General features: G+C 41.9%; 1 protein-coding gene across 2 annotated transcripts in view; it reads left to right on the forward strand.

The window, feature by feature from the left end:
• LOC133482608 (spectrin beta chain, non-erythrocytic 4-like) overlaps positions 1-23,788 on the forward strand; it is a 75,285-nt gene that overhangs the window by 34,965 nt on the left and 16,532 nt on the right. For both annotated transcript variants that reach the window (XM_061782916.1, XM_061782918.1), the window contains exons 23-32: positions 84-286; positions 3,234-3,324; positions 10,349-10,495; positions 16,180-16,479; positions 18,005-18,229; positions 19,887-19,976; positions 20,436-20,714; positions 20,887-21,017; positions 21,882-22,086; positions 22,840-23,085. In XM_061782916.1, coding sequence (XP_061638900.1) covers positions 84-286; positions 3,234-3,324; positions 10,349-10,495; positions 16,180-16,479; positions 18,005-18,229; positions 19,887-19,976; positions 20,436-20,714; positions 20,887-21,017; positions 21,882-22,086; positions 22,840-23,085 — 1,917 coding nt within the window. The remainder of the gene's footprint in view (positions 1-83; positions 287-3,233; positions 3,325-10,348; positions 10,496-16,179; positions 16,480-18,004; positions 18,230-19,886; positions 19,977-20,435; positions 20,715-20,886; positions 21,018-21,881; positions 22,087-22,839; positions 23,086-23,788) is intronic.

The following is a 23,788-nucleotide window of genomic DNA, read 5'->3' on the forward strand; positions in this document are numbered from 1 at the left end:
GGACTCAAATATACTGCACCAGTCACAGAAGGTCCCAATTAAAGCTACTTGTTTACAAAAAGCATTATCTGTGTGTCCCAAAGGAGTCTGCGCTGGCCCACGTGGAGCTTCCCACCACGGTGGAGACGGTGGAGGCCGCAGTGAAGAAGCACAAGGACTTCACCACCACCATGGAGCTCAACCTGCACCGCATCAAGGCTGTCATTGAGGCCGGAGAGAGCCTCATCAGCCAGAACAACATCTACTCGGAGCGCATACGACAGCGTGTAGACACACTTGCCAACAGGTAGCCAACCCTAAACTTCCATCCATCCATTTTCCGTACCGCTTATCCTCACTAGGGTCGCGGGCGAGCTGGAGCCAATCTCAGCTGACTCTGGGCGAGAGGCGGGGCACACCCTGAACTGTCAATCCTTCTATTTTCTGTACTGCTTTTCCTCACTAGGGTCGCGGGCGTGCTGGAGCCCATCCCAGCTATTTTCAGGCGAGAGGCAGTGTACACCTTGAATTGGTCGCCAGCCAATCGCAGGGCACATACAGTATATACAAACAACCTTGTACACTCACTTTCACATCTAAAGATAATTTAAAGTATTCAGTTAACTTAACATGCATCTTTTTGGAACATAGGAGGAAGCCGGATTACCCGGAGAAAAACCACACAAGCACGGGGAGAGCATGCAAACTCCCCACAGGAAGGCCGGCTCGCTGATGCGAAACCCCAACCTCACATTGAATTAATTATCCATCCATCCATTTTCTGAGCCGCTTCTCCTCACTAGGGTCGCAGGCGTGCTGGAGCCTACCCCAGCTATCATCGGGCAGGAGGCGGGGTACACCCTGAACTGGTTGCCAGCCAATCGCAGGGCACATACAAACAAACAACCATTTGCACTCACAGTCATGCCTACGGGCAATTTAGAGTCTCCAATTAATGCATGTTTTTGGGATGTGGGAGGAAACCGGAGTGCCCGGAGAAAATCCACGCAGGCACGGGGAGAACATGCAAACTCCACACAGGCGGGGCCGGGGATTGAACCCGGGTCCTCAGAACTGTGAGGCTGACGCTCTAACCAGTCGCCCACCGTGCCGCCTGAATTAATTATAAATAATTCAATTAAACATTACTAAAATCAACTATTTTAAACATATTTACTCATTTTAGATGTCTTTTTAAATGTATTCATCATTAAATACGTTTTATTTTGGTAAATAATTCAATAAAAAATACATTATATCCATCCATCCATCCGTTTTCAACACCGCTTATCCTGGTTAGGGTCGCAGGGCGCTGGAGCCTATCCCAGCAGACTTCGGGCGAAAGGCGGACTACACCCTGAACTGGTCGCCAGTCAGTCGCAGGGCACATATAGACACGGACAACCATTCGCACCCACATTCACACCGTCACTGAATGGGAACTGAACCCACGCTGCCCGCACCAAAGTCAGGCGAGTGTACCACTACACCATCAGTGACTTATATACATTTAATATTTAAGACAATATCACCGTTAGGTGCCTTTGTGACTTCCCCATTTCACGGCCAAAAACTTGCAAGTTTCCATTTAACCTATTCCAATTCATTATATTAAGTAGATAATATGCTGTTAGAAAACCAAATGGGTCAAGCTCCCATACTTTTCTTTTTAGTTAATTAACTTCAAGCAGACAATGTACATGAAAACAGCAAAATATGTGAGCTTGCCGACAGGGTGGACATTTCTCGCTAATTTTAGCATTTATTCAGCACAAGGTGGCCCTTCACTTTGCAACATGGTACAGTTAACAAGCTGACTGTGCACTGTTTAACAAATCTGTATTGAATTTCTGATTTTATTTTTTATTTTTATTTTTTTATATCCATTGATATTTCACTATGACAGAGTGGACATTTTAAGCTTGACAACATCCAACACACACACAGTATGATGACATAAGTGTAAATATTTATGATGCAATCATCCACTGTTTCAGCCTCCATTAAATAAAAGAAAAAATGCTGGTCTTGATGTCACTGAACATTTCAGAGAGTTTCTTAAGGGGGAATTACTCCATAATGACAGGGTGGACAGCAATTTCAAGGACACATGCAAATTTTAATATGATAATGAAAATAGAACGTACATGATCAAAATGACTCATTTTATCAAATAAGTTGTGGTGGACAATAAAACCATTTAACAAATGTTGATTTAGTATAATTTTACCACTTATTACACACACTGTTGTTAGCAGACCAATGTATGAGACTTGCCAAAATATTAGCCAATTAAAAAATGATTATATAAAAAGAAGGAATCACATTTGAAGAGACTTATCATTGTAATGGTATGTGTGCAAATGTTTGGCCACTTATAATAAGACCTCAGCATTTCATCACTCTGCTTCATTTAAATGATATATAAGTGATTCTGACGAGGACACCAAAGGCGCTTTCTAGTGATATCGACCCACTTTTTAAATTATTTTATTAAATAATAGGTCAATTGTAATCAAATTAATTAATAATACAATTTTAAAAGTTGAATGAATTATCATTGTAATGTATTGTTAAACTAAAATGTTAACTCTTTTTACATATTTTAACATTTTCTTGCTTTTTTTGAATCCCTCATTTACAAATGACCTGGCCTAATACTTTTGTCTACATTTGTACTGTGTATGCCATGTCCTCCATATGGTTTGTGTTCAGACTAGTGAGTGCAGCTGTCGCGCTTCTATAGCCACAATATAACAATGAGCATTAGCAGCCGGAACACAACTGACACCTGCCCATGAAATCAGTCTGATTGTGAATGTACGCCCATGTGTGTATATTTGTGTGTGTGTGTGTGTGTGTGTGTGCGTGAGTGTCTATGCGGTGGGGGCAGGTCTTAGTGGGTTGTGAGGTGGTGGGGTGGGGGGTGAGGGGGTGTGGGGTGGTTTGTGTTCCTATTCGCGCCATATAAAGGATGATGTACCGTATGTATTCGCCATTACTTTAACGTGAATTAACTTAACAATTCTAATGAAGATGCACTTGCAGTATTGATGCCACAATTACTATTTTTAATTGATCAGAATGTCCAATAGCTAAACTTTGGGTGTGGTTTTCTCCAAATCCTGCACTTCTGTCAATAATTGTGGTAATATTATAGTAACAAGGACGCGTTACATTGTCTCCATTGAAAGATGAAAAGTTTAGCGCTACAGTAATTGTGTTACAGTGATATTCTTGTGTGTTGCGTTCAGGGGCAACCAGAACCGGGAGCAGGCCCAGCAGTGGTTGGAAAAACTCAACGACCAATGGGCTCTCCAGAGGTTCCTTCAGGACTGTCACGAGGTGAGTCCATTAAAGACCATGCTTGATTTGTTTTGAACCTTTTCTCCGGTCCCATTTGGTCGATGAGTTCGTAAACAATGTCTGTTTTGTTCACACAGTAAAAATTCCAAGCGTGTCAAAATTTGACGTCACAAACCGTGTTACCATTTTAATGATTATGCCAAGCTAGCAGATCAGATACAAATTAAAGTCCTTTGGTTACAAAAGGTTTGACTCAAATGTACCACGCTAGTCACACAAGATCCAAATCACAGTCCTTTATTCACAAAGGGTTGGACTCAAAAGAACCATGTCAGTCACAGAATATCCCAAAGTCTCTTGTTCACAAAAAGTTTCAAATGATTTTTATTTTGTAATTTGATTCAGGTTTTTGAAACAATACAGGAAAGACAACAATTAAAATATCTATTATAACATTAAAAAATAAGGCTTACCCCCACACCAGTTACAAAAGCACAAAACCCTTTGTTCATAAAAAGTTAGACTTATACAGTGGGTACGGAAAGTATTCAGACCCCCTAAAATGTTTCACTCTTTTTTTATATTGCAGCCATTTGCTAAAATCATTGAGCAGTGCCTGGTTTTCTCCACACATGCCACATGCCAATTAAGGCCAACAATTTCTATCTTGGTCTCATCAGACCAGAGAATCTAACCCTGAGCTGGTTGCCAGCCAATCGCAGAGCACATACAAACAAACAACCATTTGCACTCACATTCACACCTACGGGCAATTTAGAGTTGTCAATAAACCTACCATGCATGTTTTTGGGATGTGGGAGGAAACCGGAGTGCCCGGAGAAAACCCACACAGGCACGGGGAGAACATGCAAACTCCATTCAGTATAATCAAACACAGCTGGACTCCAATGAAGGTGTAGAACCATTTTAAGGATGATCAGAAGAAATGGACAGCACCCGAGATAAATATATGAGTGTCGCAGCAAAGGGTCTGAATACTTATGGCTGTGTGATATTTCAGTTTTTCTTTTTTAATAAAGCTGCAAAGATTTCAACAATTACGTTTTTTTCCTGTCCATACGGGGTGCTGTGTGTACATTAATGAGGAAAAAAATGAATTTAAATTATTTTAACAAATGGCTGGAATATAACATAGAGTGAAAAATTTAAGGGGGTCTAAAAACTTTCTGTACCCACTCTATATGCCACGCCAATCACAGAAGATCCATATCAAAGTCATCTGTTCAGAAAATATTGGCCTTAAAAGTATCACATCAGTCTCATCAGATCGGAAATAAAGTATTTTGTCCACAAAAAGATGAATCCAAATGCACCACAACAGTCACAGAAAACCCAACTCAAATTATTTTGTCCACAAAAAGTCAATTTTCAGTTTCCATTAAAACCAATTAAAAGGTGCTAGTGTGAAAGCATACTTGTCTATTTGGTGGTGTTTTGAATCCTTCTAGATTTTGTTTCATGTTGTTTTTATTCCCGTTTACATTTCTGCAACTAATCAGAAATGAAAGCAACGTCATGTGGTTTGTTGTGACGGGTTCGGATACCCTTGGCTTTTCAACTGATGCAGAGCAGAAAGAAAATACTAACTTCAAAAACAACAATGATCTTGGGGCACCTTCCATTTCTGGACCCCAAAGCTGGTTTACTTTGTGCAACTTTGTATTTGGCTCTGCTTAATTATTCATGAGTAAGGCTCCTCATCATTAATTTACCACATGAAGAGGACTGGACTTCACTCTCTATAAATATACAGTATTATACAGTATGGTAGAATATATATAGAGGACAAGAGCTTCAAGAAAATACAAGAAATGTGAATTGAGAAGGACATTTTTATTTGTTAATTCAAGATTCCCACCATTAAATGTGGTGTAAATGTGGCACATTAGAGGTGAACAGACATAAAATAAGATGCAAATATGCTACATGGACATTAAATATGATATAAACATGGTACATTAGAGGTGTATAGAAAAACAAATAGATGTAAATTCGCTGCATACATTAAATAGGATGTCAATATGCTACATTAGAGGTTTACAGAACATAAAATCACAACAAGGTTACGTTCATGGGCCATTTTACCTAATCAATGTCCTTTGTGTCCCAATGAAATTAAACTTATAAATGCAAAATAAAATTAACTGTAAATTACATTTTTTAATAAGCAAAACGTCCTACACATTGATTCAGTTGCATATTTAATTAATACAATATAAAAGATTAATGTATTAACAGTGGAAAAGTAGCCTGTTTCCTGTCCCCTCTCCTTAAAATTAGACTTCACAATATAATTATTCAAGTTCATCTTCCATCAATTTTTTTTTTTTTTTATATAATCTTTGATGTCTTTTTTTGGGGGGGGGGAGTTTGCAAGATAATTTGGGTTGAAAATGCCCAGAAAGTCCTTTTTCAAGCTATTCTAGTTGGTCTCTTTCATCTGACAGTTAAGACAGACGGATTTCTCATTAATATGCGACCTGTAAATAAGCTTTGCTCTGATTGGATCGCTTATCTTCTCAATGTAAATATGGAAAACAACTTCACTCTAATTGGCCATTGGAGATCTGTCAGTAGCTGGTCCAAGCATTCATAGCGACCTCGCATTTTTCATCATTCAATGTGGGATCTTACTATTATCGTGAAGCAAAACTTACTAAGTGTTGGATTGTTTGCCCACTACTCACAACCCCACAGAGGAGGGGAGGGGTCACGTGGGTGAAGTAAAAGAGGAGAGGATATTTGAAAGTGAGTTCCATTCAATCACTATAACATAATTGGCTTGCAGCGTTCATTTGTCGTACACATTTTAGCGACAATGACCGCAGTTACATTAAACATTTTAAATATAAAGTGTCATGAAACACGTATGCTTTTTTATACTGTATTTTCATGGCTTGTGGCGGCTGCCCAGCTCCAAGCCCGGAAATCCACTTCCAGCAGTGTGTGAAATCTTATTTTATGAAGCCATCCTTCACGAAACAGGCCCGAACACAGCACAATTCTGGTTCTGAAATGCTTTGGAATTTCTCTCACAATAAATAGAAGCCATTTATTCCTCAACTCCTCTAAGTTCGGCAGGTGACACAAAGTATAAGCTTTGCACAAGACGTAGCTGCGTTGTCACACAGCAATTTTTCCCGAGATGAGTGTGCGTGTACCAACCACAAAGTTCAATAATGAGTTAACTTTTGACGTTTCAAATACACGAAAATCTGATCCGGTCGTTTTGCAAGCCTTACGCGTTTATTGTCTTTTGCACTCAATTGACAAACTGCATAGATGTCATGTTTAAACCAGGTCACATCTTAACCTGTTATGCATAACAAAGTAGAACAAATTGAATTTTGATGGAAGGGGACCTTTAAAGTCCTTTTGAAAAGTTAGACTTTTTACATATTTGTGTAGCTTCTTATCCCAACTATATTTTCTTTTGAAAAAACGAAAAAGTTTAGTTTGAATTAATTGACTTCAGTCATGTCCCTGGGTTTTACTTTAGTCCTCTTACCCCAACACATTAACCCCTCTGAAAAATTTTGAATATTCCACAAGTCAAGCGGGCCACAGGAAGTACCATCATTTAGATCCAATGCAGGCCATGGAAGGCCAAACGTAAGTTCACTTATTTAGTTTTATGGATATTGGATGATATTTCAACTATGATTGGAGGATTAAAATCTCGGCGCAGTCCTGTTACCTAAAATGTTTTTTGATGTCATTTGTTTATCTGTATTTTTTTTCTTTTTTTATTAAATCACTGTAATGTGCTTAGTGTCAGCAGGCTATTATCATAAATGTGTATTATGTATTTGCTAATTCTATACTAAGAATTTCCTCCTTTTACTCAAATCAGGAGTTTCAGTACTATAAAACATTGCCCCAAAAAATAAAGTAGTCTGAGATAGGCGAATACACATTTTGAGTAGTTCTATATGGTTGTTATCAGATTTAGAGTTGGGGGGGAAAAAAAGACAGAAATTTACATTTATTTTGAGAGAGTTACAACAAGCAAATGGCACAGATTCAGTCAAATGGCCCACATACATTAATATTATGTAAATCTGGTACACAAGAGGTGGATCGACATTAAATACTGCAGGATGTAAATATGGTACATTAGAGGTGTCTACATTAAATACAGTATGATACATTAGAGGTGTATATAATACGTTAATCCTGGGAACTACAAGTACCAAGAAATGAAAGTCCATAGAACCTCAAGTGGCAATGCAGTTTACAAGGGGTGCTTCTGGGGGAAAAAAAAAATAAAAAGTCCCAGAATGACCCCCTGCCGGTGCACGGTATGGATAAGCATCTCGGCTCGTTGTTGACGAGCTGTTGTCCGATTTCCCCCTCGTGCTGTGCGACTGCAGTGGGGCGGCCAACTGCAGAGGTGGGGGTGGGGTTGTGTTTAAGTGTGTGTGTGTGTGTGTGTGTCCATTTTAAAGAAAACACACAGAGATTGCACCCCCTTCATTATCAGCCGCGTCCGGTAAGCCCTCCGCCCTCCTCCCTTCCCTCCCCACCAGCTCCCTCAATGAAGGTGGGAGGCGCCAGTGCATCATCTAGGGCCGTCTGCCATTTTATTGTTTTGGAAAAAGGGGGGAGGTGGAGGACGAGTTTTTTTTTTTTTTTTTTTTTTTTTAAATCTATGCTTCCTGTGCACGTGCTCGGATGCGGACCCTGATGACGGACCCCCGCCCCCCCTCCTCTTCCTCCTCCTCCTTCTCTTCATTCTCCTTGGGCCGTTCCCGCGAAGGAGCATCGCCGGTAAAAGCCAGTTTTAGTTGACGGCGATGCTGCATGCGGCTGTGAGGATGTTGTTGCCGGGAGACCATGATGCTGTGTGTGTGTATGTGTACAGAAGTGGGAATTCTTGCTCGTTCGACGTGTGTGTGCTGGGTAACTCCATACATGAATGTGTGTGAGTGTATGACCTTGTCCCTATCTGCTACTGCGGTGTATGTGTGTGCATTTGTGTGTGTGTGTGTTGTGTGTGTGTGTGTGTGTGTGTGCGTGTGTGTGTTGTGTTGTGTTGTGGTGTGTGTTTGTGCGTGCGTGTTTGTGTTTGCCAGTGTCGGAGAAGTGACTTATGAAAACATGGTGTGTGTTTGCGTGTGTCTTCTAAACTTGCATGTGTTAGGGAGTCGCTGTCTGAAAAAAGGTTTAGATCAGTTATATTGATTTAGATAGATTAGATAACAATTTAGTTTTTGCTTTATTCTTTTATTTTTGTTGTGTAAGGGAGGAGTGTTCTTAAAAATGCCCTTGATCAGTTAATGATCAAGTTTATACTTATATTTTTGTGTTATTATTAGTAGCATATATAGTCTATCATATATATATTTTTTACTTTATTAAAATATTTTTGTTTGTTAGGGATGTGCATTTTAAAAAATAATTTGATGGTCAATTATCGATAAATTAATGGTCAATTATTGATAAATTATTATTCATTTTTGTTTTTTCTTATTATTTTTTAAAGAGACAACCACAAAATTCTGAGTTTCTCTGAATTGGCTTTTTAAAGGTATATCTTTAAATAAACTGAACATTTTTGTTTTAGGCGGCATGGTGGACGACTGGTTAGAGCATCTGCCTCACAGTTCTGAGGACCGGGGTTCAATCCCCGGCCCCGCCTGTGTGTGTGAATAAATGGTTTGAGGAGTGGGCGGCACAGTGGACGATTAGTTAGCACATCTCCCTCGCAGTTCTGAGGACTTCAAATCCGGCCTTGCCCGTGTGGAGTTTGCATTTTCTCCCCATACCTGCGTGGGTTTTCTCCGGGCACTGCGGTTTCCTCCCACATCCCAAAAACATGCATGGTAGGTTAATTGAAGTCTCTAAATTGCCCCTAGGTGTGAACGTGAGTGTAAATGGTTGTTTGTTTATGTGTGCCCTGCGATTGGCTGGCAACCAGTTCAGGGTGTACCCCGCCTCCTGCCCGATGATAGCTGGGATAGGCTACAGCACGCCCGCCCGCGACCCTTGTGAGGATAAGTGGCTCAGAAAATGATGGATGGATGGATTTTTATTCTGTAACTACTGACAACATAATTCCTAAATTCCAAAAACAGTGGAACCTCAGGTTACGAATTTAAGTGGTTCCGTGACCCTGTTTGGAACCCGAAACGTTCTTAACCCAAGGTCATGTTTCCGATTGAAATAGATGGAGCCCCAAAATTAAATTATACTTACCTTTTTTTATCAATGTGTGGTTAAAAAAATAAATATAGTGTAATATAGAAATAAGTGAAAACACTAAATAAATATGATAACAGTTTATTACTCATTAACTTTAAGGATGGGCAAGGGGAGCAGGACTACAGCTCATTGAAGAAGAGCCTTCTTCTATAATAACGCGGGGAATCCTGATTCGCTGTTTTTTTCTTTTGTCTGTTTATTTTCTAATTCATTAGTTAATTTTGGCACAACAAACCGATCCAGGGAAACGTTTCTTTTTCTGTTCAGAAAAAAAATCTGAAAGTGGGATGTCACATTGTCATTTAAAAGATTAATTGCTCTGTTGGCCAATTTGCTGCACATTTCTTTTGATCATTTTTTATTGCCTCGCTCACACTATCACCAGCGAGCACTTTAATTTTTTTCAGGCTAATAAAGAGCAAAAATCAATAGCAAAGGTACAGAGAGTCCCTACCTTTTAAGTTGCATTGGGTGACGCACAGTCAATGAGGGTTGCACAACGCACAGATATTTCTGTTCATCTATCAAAAGTGCTTCTTAACACTATCTTTTTGCAGTTCCCTATTTATCTTGAGTGGCATTCTGAATGTTTAGCCCTTTGTTTACTTTTTTAGAAAAAGTTCCACGCGACGATAGTGCACCTCCTTCCTTCTTCATTCATAATGTGACGGCTGCTGTTCGCATTTTGATTGGCTGAATGAGCGTATATGCGGAACTTCCGCCTAGTTAACGCCTCCGTGTAGCACTATATCGACATGATTACGCCAACATTAAGTGTTCGTTGTTTTAATTGAACAGTCGGTACAATTCAATAAATAACATTCCTCTTTGTCCTCAGCTGGGCGACTGGGTGAGCGAGAAAATGCTGATGGCGAGGGACGGAAACCGTGACGACACGCAGAAGCTTCATAAGAAATGGCTCAAGCACCAGGCCTTTATGGCCGAGCTGGCACAGAATAAAGAGTGGCTGGACAAGATCGAGAGGGTAAGTCAATCTATTACGACAACCTATACTGAAATCCTCATTCATAGCAAGCAACATATCATGCACTGTCTAGGTTATTTTGTCATATTACTGTGAACTGTGATTCATCTGTTTCATTGTCAGTGATGTCTTTCACATTTATTTTAGTTCAAAAGCAATCCCAAAAATATATCCTGACTCTACTCATTCCTTGCTCCAAGCAGCTTATCATGCACTGTCAGCCTTTTTTTTTTTTTAATTTAAATTCAAAAGCTATCCTGACAGTCTATCATTATTTTAACGTTACAAGCAGCATATCATACACTGTCTGGGCTATTTCAGCATTATACTACAAATTGTACTGTATCTTCTTGCAGAGGACTCTGGTTTAGTCAGTGTAGTTTTAGTTCTAAATCAATCCCAACAATCTGTTATGATTTTCTTGTTCCTCGCAGCATATCATGCATGGTTTGGGATATTTTGGCTTAATACTGTGAACAGCCTTTCTTCTTTTTCTTACACTGATGTCATGGTCTTCCATATTTATTTTAGTTCAAATCATTCATTCAAAATTTATCTGTCCTAATTTTCCTCATTCCTAGCAGCATGTCTTGCACGGTCATGGCTATTTTTTTAAAACAGTCTTTTGTCTTCTGCTTTCTTTGTATGCCATCTTCCACACTTACCGGTACTTTAGTTCAAAATCCAGACAAGCTATCTGGATTTTCTTGTTGCTAGCAGCATATCATGCACAGTCTGGGCTACTTCAGCATAATACTGCAAACAGCCTTTATCTACCTTTTTGCTTTTGGTTTCTTCTATACTTAATTTTCATTCAAAATCAATACTAGCAATACTAGCCTTTCATCAGCTTCTTGTAGTCCCACTGTGGTTATCATTGCTTTCCACATGTATTATAATATGCTTATACCAAGCAAGCAAGGCAGCAATATGCTGCTTACCCTAAATGTGGTCTAAGACAAACAGCCTTTCATCTTCTTGCGATTTCATTGTATTTTTTGCTGTCGTTCTGAGTTATTTAGTTAAAAATCTATCCTGGTTTTTCTAATTCCTTGCAGCAAGCAGCATATCATGCACTGACAGGGCTATTTTGGGGTAACTTGTAAATGGCCTTTACTGGCATTCATCTACCTGATTGCGCTTTCATTATCTTTGTCACTGCCTTCCACAGTCATCATTATATCCTCATTCTGAGCAGCAAGAAACATGTCATGTATCATCTCAGCTAATTTGGCATAGTACTGCAAACAGCTATAATCAAAATTGAAGGAGATATGAGATTTTTGATCATTTGATGCTGACTGATGCTAATGCTATATCAGGTGGATTGCCGCTTGCATCCCTTTTTTGCTAAATGCTGTGCATCACTTGAACCACTCTCCAGAGCTCGGGCCTAATGCTTTGGGAATCAAACCTGCTACTGCTCGGCCGCTAGGCGCTCGCTGGAAACTGAAACGAGGTCATGCGTGCACTCACTTGTGCGCCGCATCACACTTCCTCTGCAGTGTGCGAATAGGCAGGGCTGAAACTCAACTCCCCCGCTGGGAGTGCAGAAAGAGAGAACCACCGGCACAATAACCATGACTTAACATCAAATGTCGTGATCATATTTAAAGCCAAATAATAGGAAATATTCAGTCTTTGCCTTGAGTGTGAATAATTGTTATAAGAGCTCTTCAGTCACAGAGAAGAACAGCATTGTAATGAAAGCACCGCCGTCTTCACGTGGATCCTGACTAAGGTTTTTCACTCTGCTGGTTGCGTCTCTTTTGAGAACCAGTGGACTATTTCTGTCCTCACTGAAGACGCACACAAGGATGCTTTGAAGGCAGCGCAGCGCGGTAAACAAGTGATGCCTCGACAGACGAGAGTCACTGAGAGTCCATTTTCCACTTAGGACGTAGGGATGTGCACAATAACTACGTTATGTTATGTATATTTTAGCGACTAGTAATTTTACTGGGATCACATTGTGCAGTAACTAGCAGAGGGTGCAGTTAGTTCAGGCCCAATGAGATTGCTCCCCAAATGGGCTCCAGACAAATGAACTCAAAATGTTATTATAATTGTAGTTGTTGTGGTGTTAGTGGTAGCAGTGGTGGTCGTGGTAGTAGTAGGAGGAGGAGGAAGAGTAGTAGGAGTAGTAGGAGTAGTAGTGGTAGTGATAGTAGTGGCAGTAAAAGCCATAGTAGTAGTCATAAAAGCGGTGGTAATAGTAGGGGCTGAAGTAGTTAGTAGTGGTGATAGTCGAAGGAGTGGTATAGTGAGTATTCCTAGCATTAGCAGTGGTGGTAGAAGTAGAGGTAGTAGTAGAAGTGGTGGTGCCTGAGGTTGTACTACTAGTAGTCTTAGTATTTGTAGTAGTACTTAGTGGTGGTAGTAATTGTGGTGATGGTGGTAGTAATTGTGGTGATGGTGGTAGTAGTAGTACTCGTTATCTGAGTAGTGGTGATGTGATAGCAGTAGTAGTAGTAGCAGTAGTTGTAGTCGTCATAGTATTGGGTGTAGTAATGGTGGTGGTACAGAAGTGGTTGCATTTGTTAGTAGCTTCAGTTCTGGTGGTGTAGTGATAGTATTAGTAGTACTAGTAGTGCTGGTGGTAGTAATAGTAGTCGTAGTGGTGGTGGTGATAATAGGAGCAAGATATAGTAGTACTCGTCGCAGTAGTTAGTAGTCGTGTTGTAGTAGTAGCTGTGGTGGACAGACTCATTAGCATCAAGGATGTTCCCTGTTTGCCATGTTTCAGAAAAACACAGGATACTGCATTCCCTGAAGGTCCTGTCGTTGTTCACCATCGCAGCTATTTCGTTGATCTTGTTTGGTAGTGAGTTCTCAGTTACGTCACATTTCCCCTAATCACCCAAGGCAAATCTATACTTCCGAGCTAGCCACTCAGCCTTTCGTTTCACACCAGCGCTACATACCCCTATACGGCTTCCTCACCTCAGCCAGTAAATTTGGAACAACTCCGTTGCGAAACTTTCCTCTCAGAGTACGTAGTGCAGCACTCGGGGACAAAAAAGAAAAAAAAAAAAGTCTTGGCTTATTGAATAACATATCCACAGGGTAGAAAAGTCGTAGTAAGATCTGCGGCTGAATATTAGTAGTAGTAATAGTAGTCGTTGTAGTAGTGGTGGTTGCAATAGTAGAACTCCTTTCCCACTGCCCACAGAATGAGGGCATGAAGTCATTATATTTCCAGGTAGTATCAGAGGCGGCTGTGTGAAAAGTTACAGCAGAAAACCAGGACAGGGGTGTGAAGTTTAACACCTGACACCCGTTTCCGCTGCCCTGTTGTGCTGAATGGAACGTAAACTTAGCACAAGTGTTGCTTCCACATCGGGAGCCAGGATATGGAATGAAGGACTGTCAGGTTTCGCACACTCTGGGGTAAATATTGACATGCTAGCTGCTAGTGACATTTGGAGGCTAGCAGATGTCTGCCATGATGACGCGCAGATCCGTACGTGTTGGCTTCTGTCAGACGGCCTTGTTCACTGTATTCCGTCTGTGCTCCATACAACATTGCCTCTTTCTTGCATGGAATAAACTAGAAAGACAACACTTGGTGTTTCTCAGTAAACAACTGTATGTTTGTGATCATAAGGAGGCTCAATATGTATAGTATCAGTGTTGTCTTTAGACGTCGGCTGCTGCATTCTGTGCATTTGTTCCATACGTCTCCTCTTTCTAGACTAGAAAGACAACTCGTAGTGATTCCCAGTAAACAATTTCAAGTACAGTGATTCTCAACTGTTGGGTAGGGACCAAAAATTGGGTCGCAGACCCATTTTGGGTGGGCCACGGACTGCAGCAAAATTCTGAATACTAAAAAAAATCTGTGTTCTGATTTTTGTTCCGTACAGTATGGAGGTGTAACAAGTTCCCACACGGAATATATTAAGGAAGTGACAGGGACTGGTATTTCCTTCCGTTCTAGCCACTAGTTTAGTCCGTAAACAAACACAGTGTAGCTCAGCTTATGCATACTCATTTGAAAGAGCATTAAAAATATAATATATTGTACATTTGTTTTCAGAGCTTATTTATTACAGGAAAAAAAAACAGCAGCAGTAGGAAAATGAGGGTCCCAGGGTGACAGCAGTTGAGAACCACTGATTTAAAGAATTGTGTATTTGTCTTCACGAAGCAGCTCTACTGCCCATTTTCCATTGTACCGGTTTTACCCCCAACCTGCCTGGTTCTGCCCTGTGTGGTCGCTTTTCCATTACACTTTTTGACAATGGCACCGTTCCTCAGAACTTCCTCCGACCTGGTTCTGGCAGGCCGAGGAGGACCATGACGTCACTGTCATCTGATTGGCCGACAGATGTATGTGTTTCTTTTAGCGAAGTGACTTGTCATTTTCACAATCATGGTGTCTAAAGGCTGCCGCACACTGAGCAGCGTTGCCGAACCCGACTGAACTGTCACGCAGTGTGAGCAGTAACTATTAATCTATCTTTTTATGGTTTAAGAAATGTAATAAAGTACAATATACGGAATACACAACATCAAACGCCTATATAGGCTCGCTGTTCAGAGCGTCCACTTGTGTAATTGCTCAATGTGCATGGGCAAATCTACATGATGGTCCGGTCCAGTCGGGGTCGACCACATCATGCAGTGTGCAGCAGACTTAAAGCAGCTTTTGTTTCGTGGTCGACTGAGGAAGTGCGGGCATTTTTGTCCATACTGGCAGATGAAATATAGCAAGAGATGGAAGGCGCATCAGCAAACAAGTGCATCACCGTCTTCCTGATCCCACCCTAATCCTCCCACTTTTGATTGTTATCAGTTGTAATGGAAAAGCAACGGAGGCCACCCCAGGCCAAGATAGGCGCGGCGGTGCGGAAACAGGCCGTTCTGGAACTTGTAATGGAAAAACGCCTTATATTTAGCATAAGGGTGACATCACCTGCCATGTTAGCCACAAGACCTTGTACCACTTCTGTTGCATTCCATGCTCTGTACAACGTCTCCTCTTTCTTGCAAGGAATCCACTAGGATGACAACTGTTGGCATACATTACTAGGAATATAGACAATATTTCCTGTTTGTGTGTGTGTGTGTGTGTGTGTGTGTGTGTGTATGCGTGTGAGTGAGTGTGGGCAGGGGCAAATCATTTTTTTTTTTTAAAGTATAGAACTTTTTTTCTTTAAAAAATGGGACTGTAAAATCTGACTTTCTCGAAAAATCATAACTTTTTTCTAATAGTGATCTATATTTTTGAAAATAGTACTTTTTTCATGAAAAAAATACTTCTTTCTTCTCATAAGATTAGATTATCCATCCATCCATCTTTCGAACTACTTATCGAAAATAGTAAGACTTGAAAACATTTCTCAAAATTTGATATATTTTTTCTTGTATGACATCACCATTTTGCTTTTGGCGACAAGGGAACAAATACTGAATAACATTTGGTTGGGGGATGGGAGGGAGCAGGTGTGTGTGTGTGCGTGTCTGCGTTCGTGCGTGCGTGCGTGCCTGGATGCATGTGTGTAACATAATGGTACTTTATCTGCATCCCCCTCCCCCCCAACCCCTCAAGACCATGCTCTCTCTCTCCTTTTCATTAGCCAATCTCACACACACACACACTCGCACGCACGTGGTGACATATGTGCATCTATGTTGTCTTTGTTTTCGTTTTAAAAAATCTGATCCCATATGACGTGTAGGAAGTGCCATCTACATCTGACATTGGGGTCCCACAGGAGGGCCAGCATCTGATCCAGGAGAAGCCTGAGCTGAGCCCGCTGGTGCGTCAGAAGCTGGAGGAGATCCGCGAGTGCTGGCTGGACCTGGAGAGCACCACGCAAGCCAAGGCCCAGCAGCTCTTCCAGGCCAACAAGGCTGACCTGCTGGCTCAGAGCTACCGCAGCTTGGACCAGAGGCTGGGCCAGATGGAGGGCCAGCTGGTCTACGTGGACCGCGGCCACGACCTGGCCACCGTCAACAGGCAGCTGAAAAAACTGCAGGTTGGTACCGTGGTTTGTCCTTTGTCTCCTTTTTTACCTGGCGTCACCTTCATTTTCTTCATTTTGACTTGTTTTGGAAAAATGTACAATCGAACCTCTGACTACGTTGACCTAATATATTCATATCTGATGCTAGCGTATCCATGCATTTTACAGGCAGTGCCCAACCCTCCCCACTTACCCATCCACCCACCCAACTACCTACCTACGTATCTACCCTTTCATACCTGACACACCTACCAACCTATTTACCCACCTATCTTGCCACCTACCACTCTATTCCTCCACCTATCTACCTACCTAAACCACCCTACCTATCCAACTACATACTTACCTACTCTATCCTACCCTACTTAACACACCTACCCACCAATGTGGTATATATCGTATACCTCATGTCTACCTATATACCTCCTTACTAGGGCTGCACGATTTTTTTTAAACCTGCGATATATTGCTATGTGAAATAATACAGGATCAGGGTTGGGAAAGTTCATTTTCTATGCGAACTACTTCAAAGTTCAGGTCATCATTTGGAAAATGAACTACTTCAGTTCATAGTTCATAATTCAAATATTTTAACTAAGTTCACCGGCCCAAAAACTAACTTGTTTATGGTGCGTATTATACATGCGTGCGCATTATACACAAGAAATTACGGTAGTTGAGATGGGCGCCAGAACACCTGCAATCCTAGTGAGGATAAGCGGTACAGAAAATGGATGGCTATGTTGCAAAACAAAATAAATTCCATATTATCACAGTGTGATCATACACTGTTTTAACTAAAGCATTCTACAAATAATATTTTTCCTAGTAATCCATTTTTGTAATTATGACCAACAGTATTACAAAAGAACACATTCGCTCCCATTTACGCAGTGTCATTGAACGCACCTTGCACACTAATGCAGCTGCTGCGTGCCTGCCTAGTTCAATTCTGAAGAGCGAAACAGGAAATGCAGCATGTGTACATTCTTTCCCGTGTCCTCATTCATAGTTATCATACAAGGAGATAAGTATACAACACTCTGGGCTGCTCCATGTGTCGTTTGAAGTGTTATAATTGACCGTAACATGGGTACTTATCTCATTAGCATGTCCAAACTGGTCCCTCTGCTGGTCAATTTTCATATTACAGTTGATTCACTGTATGTTACACAACACCAACATCGCAGTAGACCCTGCAATGTGACTGTTGCACACACGTACATCGAGATGACGATGCTCAAACAAAATATCGTGGAGCCCAACTACCTACCCACCTACCTACCTTCTACTACCCTGCCCTATCCTATCTTTCCCACCTATCTACCCCCCACCTAACCAAGCCCACCCTAGTCTACCTACCTACCCATTTCTACCCTACACACCTACTCAACCACCTATCCAGCCTGTCTTACCTTACCTTACTTTACCTACCCATACCCCACCCTGGCCTTCCTTACCATAACCTACCTACCGACCGACCCACAAACCCGCTGACCGACCTACCTACCTTCTCCATTCCTGTCTATGTCTTCAGACCATGGAGTGTCAGATGGAGGAGTGGTACCAGGAGGTTGGTGAGCTGCAGGCTCAGGCGGCCGCCGTGCCACAACAGACACGAGCCAAGGAGACGGTCGATGAGCAGCAGGCTGCGGTCGAGACTCGCATGGTGCGCCTCATTGAACCCCTCAAGGAGCGCAGACGCCTGCTGCTGGCCTCTAAGGAAGTTCACCAGGTGGCACGAGACCTGGAGGATGAGATGGTGAGTATCGTCTACAATGTGCGACAATAAAGAAACTACCGTATTTTCTGCACCATAAGGCGCAGTCTCAATTACGGGGTCTATTTCTGTACTTAAGCTGTACATAAGGTGCACCGTATTATTCGGCGCATGCTAAAACAAGGTAACGGAAGCAAAACAGTGAGTTTGGTTGAACTTTATTCTACTACGTATTTAAAAAATACACTCACATTATTTTTTTGATCAATCTTTTGTCACAAATCCATCGAAGTCCTCATCTTCTGTATCTGAATTGAACAGCTGGGCAATTTCACCATCAAACATGCCTGGTTCCCTCTCGTCATTGTCGGAGTCAGTCTCGTTGCCGGGTGGCTGTTCTGCAATCATACCGGCTTTCGCGAAAGCTCGGACAACAGTCAAAGCAGATACCTTCACCCAGGCATCCACAATCCATTCACATATGGTGGCGTAAATCTCACGGCGCTGCCTCACAGTCTTAGTAAAGGTGTGTTCGCCGTCTCTCATCCATCGCTTCCAAGCCGCTCGCAACTTCACTTTGAACGTCCTGTTTACACCAATGTCCAGCGGTTGCTGCGCCACGGTAGTCCTTGCGCGGATGGCGAGATGGCGCTTTTTCATAAAACGAAGGCACCAAGACGGACCTCCTTGAAAGCTTTCGATCTTCATGTCTTGTGCTATCTTAATTGCCTTCAGTCGAATGGTGACTGTAGAGACTCTTCACTTGGCCGTTCTTGTGCTTGATTTTGAATTCTCTCGCAGCTGCTCTATTCCCATTTACAACCGTGTAACTGATAGCCTGTAGTTTGAAATGTGCCTCGTAAGCATGTCTCTTCGCTGATGCCATTTTCGGGGGTCCTTAGGCAAACAAATGTTGTTTAGCAGCATACCGGTAGTACAGTATACCTACCGCAGGCGTGACGGAGGTAAGCGTACGTACTGTACGTAGCTTTACGTAATGTTCTCTAATTGGTTTATCGCTGTGAGCGTACGTAGTGTACGTATTACGTCCCCATGTCGGCGCGAAATGGTCCGACAGTCAATCAAGCGGAGCGCTTACCAAACTCGCACAACATTTTGGAACTCGGGCCACACATAAGGCGCACCGGGCTAAAAGGCGCACCGTCGATTTTTCAGAAAATTAAAGGCTTTTAAGTGCGCCTTATAGTGCGGAAAATACGGTAGACTGCTTGTGACTCAGAATTGGCTAACTGCTTATGTCACTGTGTTGCATAATCTCTTGCCACTATTCTGCCATCATATTGTTCACTTCTCTCACTCTCATCTTTTTCAAGGGTTTGTGTCGATCACTGGTGTCAAGCTCGAACTCTGTGCTTTTTTTCATGCTTTTGCCTACCCAACTGCTGCCATCCTTTGTTACTTCTCTTTGTGTTTCTTTTTCAGGTTCTTATGTAGCACATTGTTCTCAGGCTTTGTCACACGCTCACTATGGGCTTCTTTTTCAGGCTTTTTTGAAGCACACTCTTATAATGCTTTGTTACGCTTTAAATCTGTGCTGGAAAAGAAGCACAGACGGAGAGAAATGAACATTATTGTAGTGAAAAGATGGGTAACACTGTGACGTAAGAATTTAGCTCATCGTGGGCTCTTCATGCATATTTTTAGACAAACATGGTCGATGTGTTATTTTGTCTTGCAGTTGTGGGTGCAGGAGCGTCTCCCGCTGGCCATGAGTCAAGAACATGGCTCCTCCCTGCAGTCGGTGCAGCAGCTCATGAAGAAGAACCAGGTGGGACCATTGGAATCTCTGTTTAGCGGGACTCAAACCGGGAGAACATGAACATGTGTGGAGTTTGCATGTTCTCCCCGTGCATGCGTGGGTTTTCTCCGGGTACTCCGGTTTCCTCCCACATCCCAAAAACATGCATGGTAGGTTAATTGAAGACACTAAATTGGTATGAATGTGAGTGCGAATGGTTGTTTGTTTATATGTGCCCTGCGATTGGCTGGCGACCAGTTCAGGGTGTACCCCGCCTCTCGCCCGAAGATAGCTGGGATAGATTCCAGCCCGCCCGCGACCCTAGTCAGGATAAGCGGTAAGGAAAATGAATGGATGGATGGATCTAGAAATTACCTGACCCAACTGTCCATTTTAAAAAATAAAACGTGGCCCTTGAGCACCAAATTTTGCCCTCCCCCAGTCGAATGCATCCTTTCCCTTTTTTTTTTTTTTTTTTTTTTTTTTTAGACGCTCCAAAGAGAGCTCCAGGGCCATCTCAGCCGTGTGGAGGAGGTCTTGGAGCGTGCAGCCGTCTTCGCCACAGTCCGCAGCCCAGAGGCCAACGCCGTGCGGGCAGGCCATGAGCAGCTGTCCCAACTGTGGGCCCTGCTCTTGGCCGAAACGGAACGCCGGCAGCTAGTGCTGGATGCCATGTACCAGGCGCAGCAGTACTACTTTGACACGGCGGAGGTGGAGGCCTGGCTTGGTGAGCAGGAGCTGCACATGATGAACGAGGAGAAAGGGAAGGTGAGAAAGAAAATATGTATTTTAGGATCCCCAAAATATCCCCACTTGTGACACAATCAGGAAATCACCCAAAAGGCTCGACAGTCCCATCTAATGAGGCCTGGCGAGCTTGTTCAGAGGTGCCTCCTCAAAATCTCTTCCTTTCTCGTCACCGTCGTCTTTTTCCACGCAGGACGAGCCGAGCACCTTGCAGTTGCTGAAGAAGCACCTGGTCCTGGAGCAGACCATCGAGGACTACGCCGAGACCATCGGCCTGCTGTCTCAGCAATGTCGGCAGCTGCTGGAGATGGGACACCCTGACTGGTTAGCGAACCCACAAACATCACAATCTAAAGATTTCTTGCAACAACTGGGAAATCTTTAACGACTCTGTAAAAACCAACTGAACAGTTTCAAGACTTTTAAAACCTACTCGAGATTCTTCAAATAATTTTTAGACCAAGTGGAGAATATTTAAAAACATTTTAGACCAACTTAAAAGTCTAGGGCCTTTGTAATGGAAGAGTCTTTTAAGACCAGCTGAGAAGGCTATTAAGACTTTTTAGTCCAATTTAAGATTCTTTAGAGACTTTTTGGACCAACTGAAGAATCCTCAAAGACTCTGTAGACCAACTGCCGTCCTTTGAGACAAAGCCAACTAGAGATTATTTAATGACTTTTTAGACCAAGTAGAAAATATTTTAAAATCTTTTGGACCAACCGAAGAGTCTTTAGGGACGTTATAGACCACCATAAGAGTCCCTTGAGACTTTTTGGACCAACTCAAGATTCTTTTCAGACCAACTAATAGTGTTTAGGTTAACTGAATAGTCTTTATATAGACCCTTTATAGTCTAAAGTTTAGACCAATGCAATAATCTTAAAATACGTTTTAGATTCACTAGAATATCTTGACAGACTCTGAGGCCAACTAAAGATTCTTGAGAGACTTTTAAAACCAACTACAGATTCTTGAAATAGTTTTTAGACCAACTGACAAATCTTTGAAGTCCAACTGATGAACCAACTAGAGACTCTCCAGACTTTTTAGATTAACTGAGAGTCTTCAGAGACATTTTGGACAACCTGAAAGTCTCCAGAGACTTCTGGAACAATTTGAGAATGACTTATGATTGCATTATTGAAGCCTAGAAGTAAATGATATGAGATATTCTGTTTCTGGCACAGCGAGCAGATCAGCAAGCGACAGTCGCAGATGGACCGCTTGTATGTGTCGCTAAAGGACCTGGTGGAGGAGCGCAAGAGCCGCCTGGAGCAGCAGTACTGGCTCTACCAGCTCAACCGTGAGGTGGACGAGCTGGAGCAGTGGATTGCCCAGAGAGAGGTGGTGGCCAGCTCGCCTGAGCTGGGACAGGACTATGAGCATGTCAGCGTAAGTTTGGACACCGAGGATTCAGCATCAGCTGCTTCAGAGGCGTAAATGGTAGAGTTGGGATTCATTTATTGATGCCTTTCAGACATCAATTGCCGAAAAGGTACTATGCACATTCACACAGCTGTTACAGCTTGCCCCATTCAGGTAATTTCTGAGCCAAGAAAAAGATGGAACAAAGCTGGCTTATGGCCAGTGTGTAGGGGGTGAAATATTCAACACTGGCCATTGTGTAAGAGGCTGTAAATTTGTGGTTAGCCCCTTAGACACTGGCCATGTAAGCCTGCTTATTTCTGCCATTTTACCAACTTTGTTGGCTAGTGTGTAAGGAAATAAGCCAAATTACATGGACTATGTAAGGCTTGGCTTTTCCCCCTTTTTACTGACTTGGTCCACTGTGTGTAAGGTGCCGATGTTCTAATGGGGGGTTTGACGTCGAACTACAAATTTGCAGTCTTCCGAGTTAGTATCAGATGCGTAACAGAGGTGGAATTTCGCCAATGAGTAAGGCGATTGTAATGTTTTAGACCCGAGCAAAAACAACACAGGAATCTTAATCTTATTTTAATTGAGCAAGCCACAACAACTCTCTGAACGCACTTTAGACACAGCAAAGTCCTGCCTGGGTAAGTTGTCTGAAAGGAACAGGCGAATAAATCACGGCGTTATCGTTACGATTTTGATACTGCAGAAAGGCATTGAAAAAGGAGCTTTAGATTCATAATAACACAGTGCCAAAATATCTTTTTTCAGTTGCTCCAGGAGAAGTTCACGGAGTTCGCGTCAGAGACGGGCAGCACGGGTCAGGAACGTGTGACGGCAGTCAACCAGATGGTGAATGAGCTGATCGACTATGGCCATGCTGAGGCCGCCATTATCGCTGAGTGGAAAGATGGCGTCAACGAGTCGTGGGCTGAACTGTTGGAGTTGATGGAGACGCGGGCGCAGATGCTGGCCGCGTCGCACCAGCTGCACAAGTTCTTCGCCGACTGCCGAGAGGTGAGCTCGCTGAGCTGCTTCGCATCACGCCATTAAAGTCATAGGAAACAAGCTTCACTGATGACCTCCAATGAGAACTCAGTTCAGTGAGCATCAAAGGATGAAAGGAAGAAGACTATACATGAGTATACACTTGAGAATTTTAATAAGTTCCTAAAACATTGTACACAGGGTATCCTTAAAAAGTCTTGTAAAATCTTACTCTTAAAAACGTCTTTAAAGAAATCGTTAAAAGTATTAAAAATATCTTATAGTCTAAAAGTCTTTAGAAAAGTATGTAAAAGCCTTTAAAACATCTTTTTTTGCTGTACTTTATTTATCCTGTACAATTTCAGTTTAGAGAACAACAAGGACTTTACAAAATCTTTAAATGTCTTTAAACTTAAATAAAAACTTTAAGTCTTAAAAAGTCATTACAAATCTTAGTCTTAAAAAAGTATTTAGAAAAACATTTAAAATAAAATCTTTAAAAGTCTTAAGTTTTTAGACAAAAATTTACAATTCTAAACAAATCTTTGAAAGTCTTTAAACCTCTTTAAAAGTCTTGAAAAAATATTATATAGTCTTTCAAGAATTTTTAGACCAGTCTTTAAAAATATCTTAAAATATTCTAAAAAGTCTATAGTCTTATATATCTAACCAAATGTTACTACTGTAAATCTCAAAAGTCTTATAACACTCTATAACTAACACTCTATGACTA

This window comes from Phyllopteryx taeniolatus, chromosome 8 (genome assembly GCF_024500385.1).
Source record: "Phyllopteryx taeniolatus isolate TA_2022b chromosome 8, UOR_Ptae_1.2, whole genome shotgun sequence".
Taxonomy (NCBI): Eukaryota; Metazoa; Chordata; class Actinopteri; order Syngnathiformes; family Syngnathidae; genus Phyllopteryx; species Phyllopteryx taeniolatus.